This window comes from Schistocerca cancellata, chromosome 2 (assembly GCF_023864275.1).
Source record: "Schistocerca cancellata isolate TAMUIC-IGC-003103 chromosome 2, iqSchCanc2.1, whole genome shotgun sequence".
Taxonomy (NCBI): Eukaryota; Metazoa; Arthropoda; class Insecta; order Orthoptera; family Acrididae; genus Schistocerca; species Schistocerca cancellata.
In genome coordinates, this window is record NC_064627.1 from 663860233 (window position 1) to 663872247 (window position 12015).

Below are 12015 nucleotides of genomic sequence, written 5' to 3' on the forward strand. Positions count from 1 at the left end.
TCCATCCCCCTCACGGGGGTAGTTAGCGCCTGCGTCCGGAGACGGACGGTTCCACGACCTATAATCGTGGTCTTTTTGGTTTTTCACTTCTCGTTTCTTCCTTCCTTTTGTTGGTTCCTTTCTTTGCTCTTCTCCACCTCACTGTCTTCCTTACTCTTTCCCTTGACTTCTCCTTGCCTTCTCATTGCCTTTTTCTCCTTGCCTTCTCATTGCCTTTTTCTCCTTGCCTTCCCATTGCCTTTTTCTCCTTGCCTTCTCCTTGCCTTCTTCTCCTTGCCTTTTTCTCCTTGCCTTCTTCTCCTTGCCTTCTCATTGCCTTCTTCTCCTTGCTTTCTCATTGCCTTCTTCTCCTTGCCTTCTCTGGTCTCCGCCTCGGCGTTTGAGACAGTCTGTCCTCTTTCTCCCTCTCTCTCTTCTTTTTCCTCTTCTTCCTTCCTCCCTGTGCGTGCCTGAAGGCCGACCCACGCGTTCGCACGCGTAGCCGGTGACGGGGTAACGCGTAAGTCCCCGCCCTGGGTAGACATGTAAGGCACGCGCGTACCCCCTGGTAAAGGCCAGGCCCGGGGAGGGGTGATTGCCTGAGCTGATACCTTCTGACCATGCTGATTGGTCCCTCCGTCTGTTTCTCGGGAGGTGTGACCTGAGGTGTAAACATTCACCTAAGGCGGGAGTGCCCTCTGAGAGGGTCCCCACAAGGAAGGAGCGCGCCATCGGAGACGCTGGCAATCATGGGGGATTCCTCCGCAATGGATTCTACTCCATCTCTCTCGACTTCGACCCAAAAACGGAAACGTGACCAGCCAACAGTGACAAAAGTACTACCGCCTGCCCCACAGTTCCTCGTAGTTTCTCGATCTGAGGACGGAAAGGATTTTTCCTCTGTCAACCCTTTCGTTATTCAGAAGGGCGTAGATGCCATAGCCGGATCTGTCAAATCTTGTACCAGGTTGCGTAACGGCACCTTATTACTAGAAACTGAGAGTGCCTTTCAGGCACAAAAACTGCTTCGGGCCACCCTCCTGTACACGTTCCCTGTCCGGGTGGAGGCCCACTGAACTTTGAATTCGTCTCGTGGTGTAGTCTATACTAGCTCCCTCGACGGATTGACTGACGAGGAGCTTCAATCTTTCCTCGCTGAGCAGGGCGTGACGGCTGTCCATAGGGTCATGAAAAAGGTCAACAATGACCTTGTACCGACCCGGACACTTTTCTTGACCTTCGATAGTGTTAAGCTGCCATCGCGCATCAAGGCGGGCTACGAGGTTATTTCTGTTCGCCCCTATGTCCCGACACCTACGCGCTGCTACCAGTGTCAGCGTTTCAATCACACTCGACAGTCTTGTTCCAATGCGGCTAAATGTGTCACTTGTGGCAGGGATGCCCATGAGGGTGACTGTCCACCTCCGTCTCCTCGTTGTGTGAACTGTCAGGGTGACCATGCCGCATCCTCCCGCGACTGTCCTGTCTATAAGGAAGAACGCTGTATCCAAGAAATTCGGGTCAAAGAGAAAGTGTCCACCTCGGCTGCTCGCAAGCTATTGGCTAGTAGGAAGCCCACGCTGCTCCCAGCGGGGAAATATAGTACTGTCCTCGCCTCTCCTCGGACTACCCGGGAGGTAGCAACCCAGACATGCGATCTGACCTTCAGCACCACGGTCATCCGTTCGGCCAGTGCTAAGATCGCGCGGTCGACGTCTCCTCTTCCTCCCATCACCCTACAGACACCAGCCCCTTCCTCAGCTTCTGCTAAGACGAAGACCCCGAAGTCAGATGCACGGGCCTTCAAGAAGGAACCATCCCGTGCAGACTTCCTCCGTACCTCGACCTCCCAGCCTTCGACCGGTACTTCCACCAAACGTCCTTCCAAAAAGGCGCATAGGAAGCACAGTTCTCCTCCTCCGCCACGGCGCATTTCTTCTCCTGCGCCACCCAGCGGTTGCCGCCCCAGGCCGTCATCCGTTTCGCCTGGCCGCACCGCTGGTAGCCGTACATCTGGCCGTTCACCGGCGGAGGAAGCTCCCCCTCCCGGCCATCCTCCCGAGATGGCCGATGACCCTATAGACCCCATGGACGATGACTGTCCGCCTACTGATAGCGGCGGCAGTGCTCGCTCGAAGCCAGGCCCTAAGCGGCCTTCGAGGTGACCCCTTCTATCATCTTCCTTTTCTTACGATGGCACTTATTCACTGGAATATTCGCAGCATTCGCTCCAACCGAGAGGACTTGAAGTTGCTGCTCCGCTTGCACCGTCCGCTCGTCGTAGCCCTCCAGGAAACGAAGCTACGCCCATGCGATCAAATTGCCTTGGCACACTACACCTCTGTGCGTTTTGACCTACCCCCTGTGGTAGGTATCCCAGCTCATGGAGGGGTTATGTTGCTGGTCCGGGATGATATTTACGACGATCCCATCACGTTGCACACCGGCCTGCAGGCAGTTGCCATCCGCATTACTCTCCCCACTTTTACGTTTTCCTTTTGTACCGTTTACACTCCATCGTCATCTGCCGTTACCAGGGCAGACATGATGCAACTTATTGCTCAGCTACCTGCACCATTTTTGTTAACTGGAGACTTCATGCCCACCATCCCCTTTGGGGCTCTCCAGCATCCTGCCCGAGGGGCTCCTTGTTAGCAGACCTTTTCAACCAGCTCAATCTTGTCTGCCTCAATACTGGCGGGGCTACTTTTCTTTCGGACACATCTCACACCTATTCCCATTTAGACGTCTCTATATGTACTCCCCAACTTGCACGCCGGTTTGAGTGGTATGCACTTGCTGATACATATTCGAGCGACCACTTCCCGTATGTTATCCATCTCCTGCAGCATACTCCCTCTCCGTGCTCCTCTAGTTGGACCATCTCCAAGGCAGACTGGGGGCTCTTCTCTTCCAGGGCGACCTTTCAGGATCAAACCTTCCCAAGCTGCGATCGTCAGGTCGCACACCTCACGGAAGTCATTCTCGCTGCTGCTGAATATTCCATCCCTCACCCTACTTCTTCTCCACGTCGCGTACCGGTCCCCTGGTGGACCGCAGCATGTAGAGACGCTTTACGTGCTCGTCGACGTGCTTTACGCACCTTTAAACGCCACCCTACAGTGGCGAATTGTATTAATTATAAACGATTACGCGCTCAGTGTCGTCGTATTATTAAAGAAAGCAAGAAAGCCAGCTGGGCTGCTTTCACAAGCACCTTCAACAGTTTTACTCCTTCTTCTGTTGTCTGGGGTAGCCTGCGCCGGCTATCTGGCACTAAGGTCCACTCCCCAGTTTCTGGCTTGAAGGTCGCGAATGAAGTCCTTGTGGCCCCTGAGGCTGTCTCCAATGCCTTCGGCCGCTTTTTCGCAGAGGTTTTGAGCTCCGCTCATTACCACCCTGCCTTCCTCCCCCGCAAACAGGCAGAGGAGGCTAGGCCACCTAACTTCCGCTCCTCGAATTGTGAAAGTTATAATGCCCCATTCACCATGCGGGAACTCGAAAACGCACTTGGCCGATCACGGTCCTCCGCTCCAGGGCCTGATTCTATTCATATTCAGATGCTGAAGAACCTTTCTCCTGCGGGTAAAGGTTTTCTTCTTCGTACATACAATCGCATCTGGATTGAGGGACATGTTCCCGCATGCTGGCGCGAGTCTATTGTTGTCCCGATTCCTAAGCCGGGGAAGGACAAGCACTTGCCTTCCAGTTATCGACCTATCTCGCTTACCAGCTGTATCTGTAAAGTGATGGAGCGAATGGTTAACTCTCGATTGGTTTGGCTGCTCGAGTCTCGACGCCTACTTACCAATGTACAATGTGGATTTCGTAGGCGCCGCTCTGCTGTTGACCATCTGGTTACCTTGTCGACCTTCATTATGAATAACTTCTTGCGGAAGCGCCCGACCGCGGCTGTGTTCTTTGATTTGGAGAAGGCTTACGACACCTGTTGGAGGGCGGGCATTCTCCGCACCATGCATACATGGGGCCTTCGCGGTCGCCTCCCTCTTTTTATTCGTTCCTTTTTAATGGATCGACAGTTCAGGGTACGTGTGGGTTCTGTCCTGTCCGACACCTTTCGCCAGGAGAATGGGGTGCCACAGGGCTCAGTTTTGAGCGTCGCTCTCTTCGCCATCGCGATCAATCCAATAATGGATTGCCTCCCAGCTGATGTATCAGGCTCCCTTTTTGTGGACGATTTTACCATCTATTGCAGCGCGCAGTGTACACGTGTCCTGGAGCGCTGTCTTCAGCGTTCTCTTGACCGTCTTTACTCCTGGAGTGTCGCCAATGGCTTCCGTTTTTCTGCTGAGAAGACGGTCTGTATTAACTTCTGGCGCTACAAAGAGTTTCTCCCACCGTCCTTACGACTCGGTCCCGTTGCTCTCCCAATCGTGGAGACAACCAAATTTTTAGGCCTTACCTTTGACAGGAAACTTAGCTGGTCTCCACATGTGTCATATTTGGCCGCCCGTTGTACCCGTTCTTTAAATGTCCTCCGTGTTCTCAGTGGTATGTCGTGGGGAGCGGATCGAACCGTCCTACTTCGTCTATATCGGTCGATCGTCCGCTCCAAGCTGGATTATGGGAGCTTCGTATACTCCTCTGCACGGCCATCCATCTTACACCGCCTCAACTCCATACAACATCGGGGTTTACGACTTGCGATCGGAGCATTTTATACTAGTCCCGTAGAGAGTCTTCATGCTGACGCTGGCGAATTGCCACTCACCTACCGGCGCGATATACTGCTTTGTCGGTATGCCTGTCGGCTACTGTCAATGCCCGACCATCCGTCTTATCGTTCCTTTTTTGACGACTCTCTCGACAGTCAATACGGGTTGTATGTCTCTGCCCTGCTACCCCCTGGAGTTCGCTTTCGTCGCCTCCTTCAACACCTTAATTTTTCACTCCCTGCAAAACCGAGCGAGGTGGCGCAGTGGTTAGACACTGGACTCGCATTCGGGAGGACGACGGTTCAATCCCGCGTTCGGCCATCCTGATTTAGGTTTTCCGTGATTTCCCTAAATCACTCCAGGCAAATGCCGGGATGGTTCCTCTAAAAGGGCACGGCCGACTTCCTTCCCTACCCTTCCCTAATCCGATGAGACCGATGACCACGCTGTCTGGTCTCCTTCCCCAAACCAACCAACCATCACTCCCTGCAACCTTTTGAGTGGGCGAGAGCCGCACGCCACCTTGGCTCCAGGCTCAGGTCCGCGTTCACCTTGACCTCAGCTCGCTCCCAAAAGAGGTCACCCCCGGTTCGGTCTACCACTCCCGTTTTTTGGAACTTCGTTCGAAGTTCATCAGCATGACTTTCATTTATACAGATGGCTCTAAGACCAATGACGGGGTCGGGTGTTCCTTTATTGTCGGGGCACAAAGTTTCAAATACCGGCTCCATGGCCATTGTTCGGTCTTCACAGCTGAGCTCTTTGCCCTCTACCAGGCTGTTCTTTACATCTGCCGCCACCGACATTCTGCTTATGTCATCTGCTCAGATTCCCTGAGCGCCATCCAGAGCCTCAGTGATCCGTACCCGGTTCACCCTTTCATACACCGGATCCAACACTCTCTTCAGCAGCTGGTGGACGTCGGTTCTCCGGTTAGCTTTATGTGGGTTCCTGGCCATGTCGGTATCCCTGGGAACGAAGCTGCAGATACCGCGGCCAAGGCTGCGGTCCTCCAGCCTCGGACAGCTTCTTGTTGTGTCCCTTTGTCCGATTTTAGCAGGGTCATTTGTCGGCGCATCTTATCGCTGTGGCAAGCCGATTGGGCTGCACTTACCGACAACAAGCTTCGGGCCTTAAAACCTCTTCCCGTGGCTTGGACGTCCTCCTCACGCCCTTCTCGGCGGGAGGAGGTCGTTTTAGCCCGGTTAAGAATTGGACACTGCCGGTTCATCCATCGCCATCTGCTGACGGCTGCGCCGGCGCCATTCTGCCCATGTGGGCACTTGCTGACGGTTAGACACATTTTAATGTCCTGTCCAGATCTTAACACACTGCGCCTCGATCTTAACCTGCCTAATACCTTCGATGCCATTTTAGCGGATGACCCACGAGCAGCTGCTCGTGTTCTTCATTTTATGAATTTGACAAACCTCGCTAAGGACATTTGATGATGCTGTTTTTTAATCCTATGCCTGTCAGTCTGTCTTTTATCGTGTTTTCCCTTTTAGTTGTTGTTGTCAACTTGTGCCACGCGGTGCATTATTAGAGTAGTCAGGGCGCTAATGGCAATTGAAGTTGTGCGCCCTAAAACCAATTTCTCTTCTTCAGAAATGCTTTCCTTGCCATTGCCAGTCTACATTTTATATCCTCTCTACTTCGACCATCATCAGTTACTTTGCTTCCCAAATAGCAAAACTCCTTTACTAATTTAAGTGTCTCATTTCCTAATCTAATTCCCTCAGTATCACCCAACTTAATTCGACTACATTCCAATATCCTTGTTTTGCTTTAGTTCATGTTCTTCTTATACCCTCCTTTCATGACACTGTCCATTCTGTTCAACTGCTCTTCCAAGTCCTTTGCTGTCTCTGACAGAATTACAATGTCATCGGCAAACCTCAAAGTTTTTATTTCTTCTCCATGGATTTTAATACCTACTCCGAATTTTTCTTTTGTTTCCTTTACTGCTTGCTCAATATACAGATTGAATAACACCGGGGATAGATTACAACCCTGTCCCACTCCTTTCTCAACCAATGCTCCCCTTTCATGCCCCTCAACTCTTCTAACTGCCTTCTGGTTTCTGTACAAATTGTAAAGAGCCTTTCTCTCCCTTTACTTGACCCCTGCCACCTTCAGAATTTGAAAGAGAGTATTCCAGTCAACATTGTCAAAAGCTTTCTGTAAGTCTACAAATGATACAAACGTAGGTTTACCTTTCCTTAATCTATTTTCTAAGATAAGTTGTAGGTCAGTATTGCCTCACATGTTCCAACATTTCTAAGGAATCCAAACTGATTTACCCCGAGGTCGGCTTGTACCAGTTTTACCATTCGTCTGTAAAGAATTCGTGGTAGTATTTTGCAGCCATGCCTTATTAAACTAATAGTTCGATAATTTTCACATCTGTCAACACCTGCTTTCTTTGGGATTGGAATTATTATATTCTTCTTGAAGTCTGAGGGTATTTCGCCTGTCTCATTCATCTTGCTCACCAGATGGTAGAGTTTTGTTAAGCCTGGCCCTTCCAAGGCTGTAAGTAGTTCTAATGGAATGTTGTCTACTCCCGGGGCCTTGTTTCGAGTTAGGTCTTTCAGTGCTCTGTCAAACTCTTCATGCAGTATCATATCTCCTATCTCATCTTCATCTACATTCTCTTCCATTTCTATAATATTGTCGTCAAGAACTTCGCCCTTGTATAGACCCTCTATATACTCCTTCCACTTTTCTGCTTTCCCTTCTTTGCTTAGAACTGGGTTTCCATCTGAGCTCTTGATATTCATGCAAATGGTTCTCTTGTCTCCAAAGGTCTCTTTAATTTTCCTGTAGGCAGTATCTATCTTAGCCCTAGTAATTGTGCTTCTACGTTCTTACATGTGTCCTCTAGCCATCCCTGCTTAGTCATTTTGCACTTCCTGTCGATCTGATTTTTGAGACGTTTGTATTCCTTTTTGCCTGCTTCATTTACTGCATTTTTATATTTTCTCCTTTCATCAGTTAAATTCAATATTTCTTCTGGTACCCAAGGATTTCTACTAGCCCTCATCTTTTTACCTACTTGATCCTCTGCTGCCTTCACTACTTCATCCCTCAGAGCTACCCATTCTTCTTCTACTGTATTTCTTTCACCCATTCCTGTCAATTGCTCCTTTATGCTCTCCCTGAAACTCTGTACAACCTCTGGTTTGGTCAGTTTATCCAGGTCCCATCTCTTTAAATTCCCACCTTTTTGCAATTTCTTCAGTTTTAATCTACAGTTCATAACCAATAGATTGTGGTCAGAGTCCACATCTGCCCCTGGAAATGTCTTACAATTTAAAACCTGGTTCCTAAATCTCTGTCTTACCATTATATAATCTATCTGATACCTTTTAATATCTCCAGGGTTCTTCCATGTATACAACCTTCTTTCATGATTCTTGAACCAAGTGTTAGCTATGACTAAGTTATGCTCTGTGCAAAACTCTACCAGGCTGCTTCCTCTTTCATTTCTTACCCCCAATCCATATTCACCTACTATGTTTCCTTCTCTCCCTTTTTCTACTCTCGAATTCCAGTCACCCTTGACTATTAAATTTTCGTCTCCCTTCACTACCCGAATAATTTATTTTATCTCATCATACATTTCTTCAATTTCTTCGTCATCTGTAGAGTTAGTTGGCATATAAACTTGTACTACTGTAGTAGGCGTAGGCTTCGTGTTTATCTTGGCCACTATAATACGTTCACTATGCTGTTTGTAGTAGCTTACCTGCACTTCTATATTTTTATTCATTATTAAACCTACTCCTACATTACCCCTATTTGATTTCGTATTTATAACCCTGTATTCACCGGGCCAAAAGTGTTGTTCCTCCTGTCACTGAACTTCACTAATTCCCACTATATCTAACTTTAACCTATCCATTTCCCTTTTTAAATTTTGTAACCTACCTGCCCGATTAAGGGATCTGACATTCCACGCTCCGATCTGTAGAACACCAGTTTTCTTTTTCCTGATAACAACGTTCTCCTGAATAGTCCCCGTCCCTAGATCCGAATGGGGTCTATTTTACCTCCGGAATATTTTACCCAAGAGGACGCCACCATCATTTAACCATACAGTAAAGCTGCATGCCCTCGGGTAAAATTACGGCTGTAGTTTCCCCTTGCTTTCCACCGTTTGCAGTACCAGCACAGCAAGGCCGTTTTGGTTAGTGTTAAAAGGCCAGATCAGTCAGTCATCGAGACTGTTGCCACTACTGAAAAGGTTGCTGCCCCTCTTCAGGAACCACATATTTGTCTGGCCTCTCAACAGATACCCCTATGTCGTGGTTGCACCTACGGTACGGCTGTCTGTATCGCTAAGGCAAGCAAGCCTCCCCACCAACGGCAAGGTCCATGGGATACTACCATACCACAACTAATACCATTACCAACAAAACTTCACAAAATTATTAGCTAAAACCAAAAATTCAAGCAGCCACAGTAATACTCAACGAAGTTAAAACACTGAATGAAAGTTTCACTAGAAATAATAAGAAACGTCAGCTGAAAACTCAGGCACGAAATTTACAAAATGACTTCGACACACAGAAAACTCTAAAAAACACAGTGAGTGAACATTTCCATAAGTTTATTAAATTGTTATTTCGCCACAAACATCATGAAACACTGCTGAAAACTATTAAATTTAATAACTGTATAACAGTGCACAAATAACTTTATCAGTACTTAGCTTTATAACTGCTACAGCTGCTGTGGTTGACGATCTAACTTATCCAATGGTGTGTCTTTGTCTTCAGGTTAGGGCGCTGAGCAGGCCAGTCCATTTAAGGAGTGTTCTTGTCCACAAGCCATTGCCTTACAGAGTCTGTTTTATGACAGGATGCATTGTAATGCTGATACATCAAACATCATGTCTTAACTGTTCCTCTACTGTGTGCAGAACACAGTACTGTAAAATTTGTTCATATCCTTCCACAAGTAATGATTTTATAAGTGCATCAAGGGGACCACACATTAACCTCGAAAAACTCACCCATACCTTAACACCACCTGCTTCACGCTTCACTATTGACCCTACACATGATGGCAGGTAACGTTCTCCAGGCATCTGCCAAACCCAAATGCTTCCGTCAGACTGCCACAGGGTGTAGCATAATTCATCACTCCAAGTCACTCGTTTCCAGTCATCGACTGTGCAGTGGCATTGCTCTGCACACCACTTCAAGTGTCAATTAGTACTGACTTCAGAAAAGTATGACTTTTGAGGAGTTACTTGGACATTATACCACATTCTTTTTAATGTCCTATACATAATTGTTGTGCTAGTTGGACTGTTGTTAGCACTTTGGGATTCACAAGTGATTCTTTCAGCTGATTTCATGCAATTGTTTGCAGCCTCTCTGTGCTGTGTGGCATGGACCCTGTTCAGCAGTACATTGGGTCTGCCTGATCTTGGTTTATTTGTGGTTGTTCCTGCAGACTTCACAATGACATCACTGGCAGTTGACTTGGGCAGCTTTAAAAGGATTGTAATGTCTCTGATGTTTTTATTACTCAGATAACGTGCAAAGCCTAGTTCACGTTCAAATTCACTAAGCTCTCCTGACAACCCATTCTGTTACTGCTTCACTTCTTATAACAAAATTCTTCTTGCCTTCTTTTATATTGGCAGCTCCACATCTCACTGCATGTAATACTCAATTCAACATTATGTAAGGATGTCCAGATACTTTTGATCATGTAGTGTAGTCTGTTTGCTTAAGGATAGGCGCATGAGGGATAGAAATTGTAGAGAAAGACCAAGGTTTAAATACCATGAACAGGTTCAAGTGGATGTAGGTTGCAGTAGTTATGAAGAGGTGAAGATAGGTGATAGACTAGCATGAGGAACTACATTAAACCAGTCTTTTGACTGAAGACCACCACCACCACCAACAACAACAACAACAACAACAGCTTCTCCCCCTCCTTCTCTTCTTCGTCCTTGACTGTTCATGTATGTCTACAAGGTCAGCATTGTTATATGGGTTTTGGCAATGTTAGTGACAGTTGACTGGCTGATGCCCTACCTGATGCCACCACTCCTCCAGGAATGGAATTTGTTTACCCCATCTGTCTGCATCTAAAATAGATCTCTTGTTCGAGTGTTGGATAGTTTCTTAAGTATTTTTGTAGCATGTATTTTAGGCTGGTCGTGGGTACCAGCCTGGTGTCCACCTAAAAATTATGTCAAGGCTGGCCAGTTTGCCAGTCCTCTCCATTAATCTGTGACATGGATTTGATCCATAGAAGTCTCCTCAACTCCTATTCTGGTGGGTTCATGACAAAAAAAACAGTTTTACATATTTTACACAATTTTAATCCTCCACAGGTAAAAGTTTATCTTTATTAGCAGTCAATTCACTCTATGGTTGAAGATGAAACATCTGTACTTCTTGTCATTAGTTGACTTTCATTATACATATTTTAATGTGCCATCTTTTACTGCAGTACAGATCTCTAGATTTTTTTAAGGTCTGCGATAATTGCTTTTAGGTAATGCAGCAGACTCAGCAATGATACGTACACAGCGAGAAGGTGCAGAGTATGAAACTGTGACTTTGAAATGGTGTACCCCTCGTGGTTGCAGTGCCGCTGAGATGCAGAATTGCACAGCTACTCACCGCATTACTCCTGTTGATGTGAACAGGTTGGTTTTACTCTGTCCATAATTACTGCTGTTGGATTCATTGGCTTCCCATGTGCTGCATGAATTTTCTATAATATTCACATTTTGAAAAAGCTATAATGTATGTTATGGAAACAAGTTCTCTCATTTTCTTTGTTTGCATAGCTTGTAAGATCATAGAGAGCACATTTTTTAGGTAGCATGAAGAGCCAAGTGGACGCTATTAGATTGTATATTTGTGTATTGTAAAAGTGGCAAATTGTCAGTTCTTCCAACAGAGGATGAACAATAAGAAAACCAACAAATTGCAGGGACGAATTCCTGACTGGAAATGGAAGAAAAAGTGTCCTATGAACATGTGCCCAGAAATTCATCGCTGACATGGTAGATGGCGCTGATGAAAGTTCCTCTGACTATATGCCATGTGTTCTTGTGTGATTGACACAACATACTGTAACCAGCAGAATGGTCCGGTATTTATGTCGGGAACAAGCCGAGATGGTGTTTGTCTGTGGCCAAGTAGGTGGAAATGGTAGAGAGGCACCATGGCAATACCAAACTAAGTACCCTGTGGTTGCTCCTTCAGACTTCATAGTCACAACACCAACAGTTGACTTGGGAAACTTTAAAAGGGTTGTGATGTCTCTGATGTATTTATTACTCAGGTAACATGCAGCGTCTAGTTCACATTCAAAATCACTAAGC

At 47.0% G+C, this 12015-nt stretch overlaps 1 protein-coding gene across 2 annotated transcripts in view; it reads left to right on the forward strand.

The window, feature by feature from the left end:
• Nucleotides 1-12015, forward strand: part of LOC126162362 (integrator complex subunit 13) — a 302316-nt gene that overhangs the window by 71351 nt on the left and 218950 nt on the right. For both annotated transcript variants that reach the window (XM_049918816.1, XM_049918815.1), the window contains exon 7: nucleotides 11178-11331. In XM_049918816.1, coding sequence (XP_049774773.1) covers nucleotides 11178-11331 — 154 coding nt within the window. The remainder of the gene's footprint in view (nucleotides 1-11177; nucleotides 11332-12015) is intronic.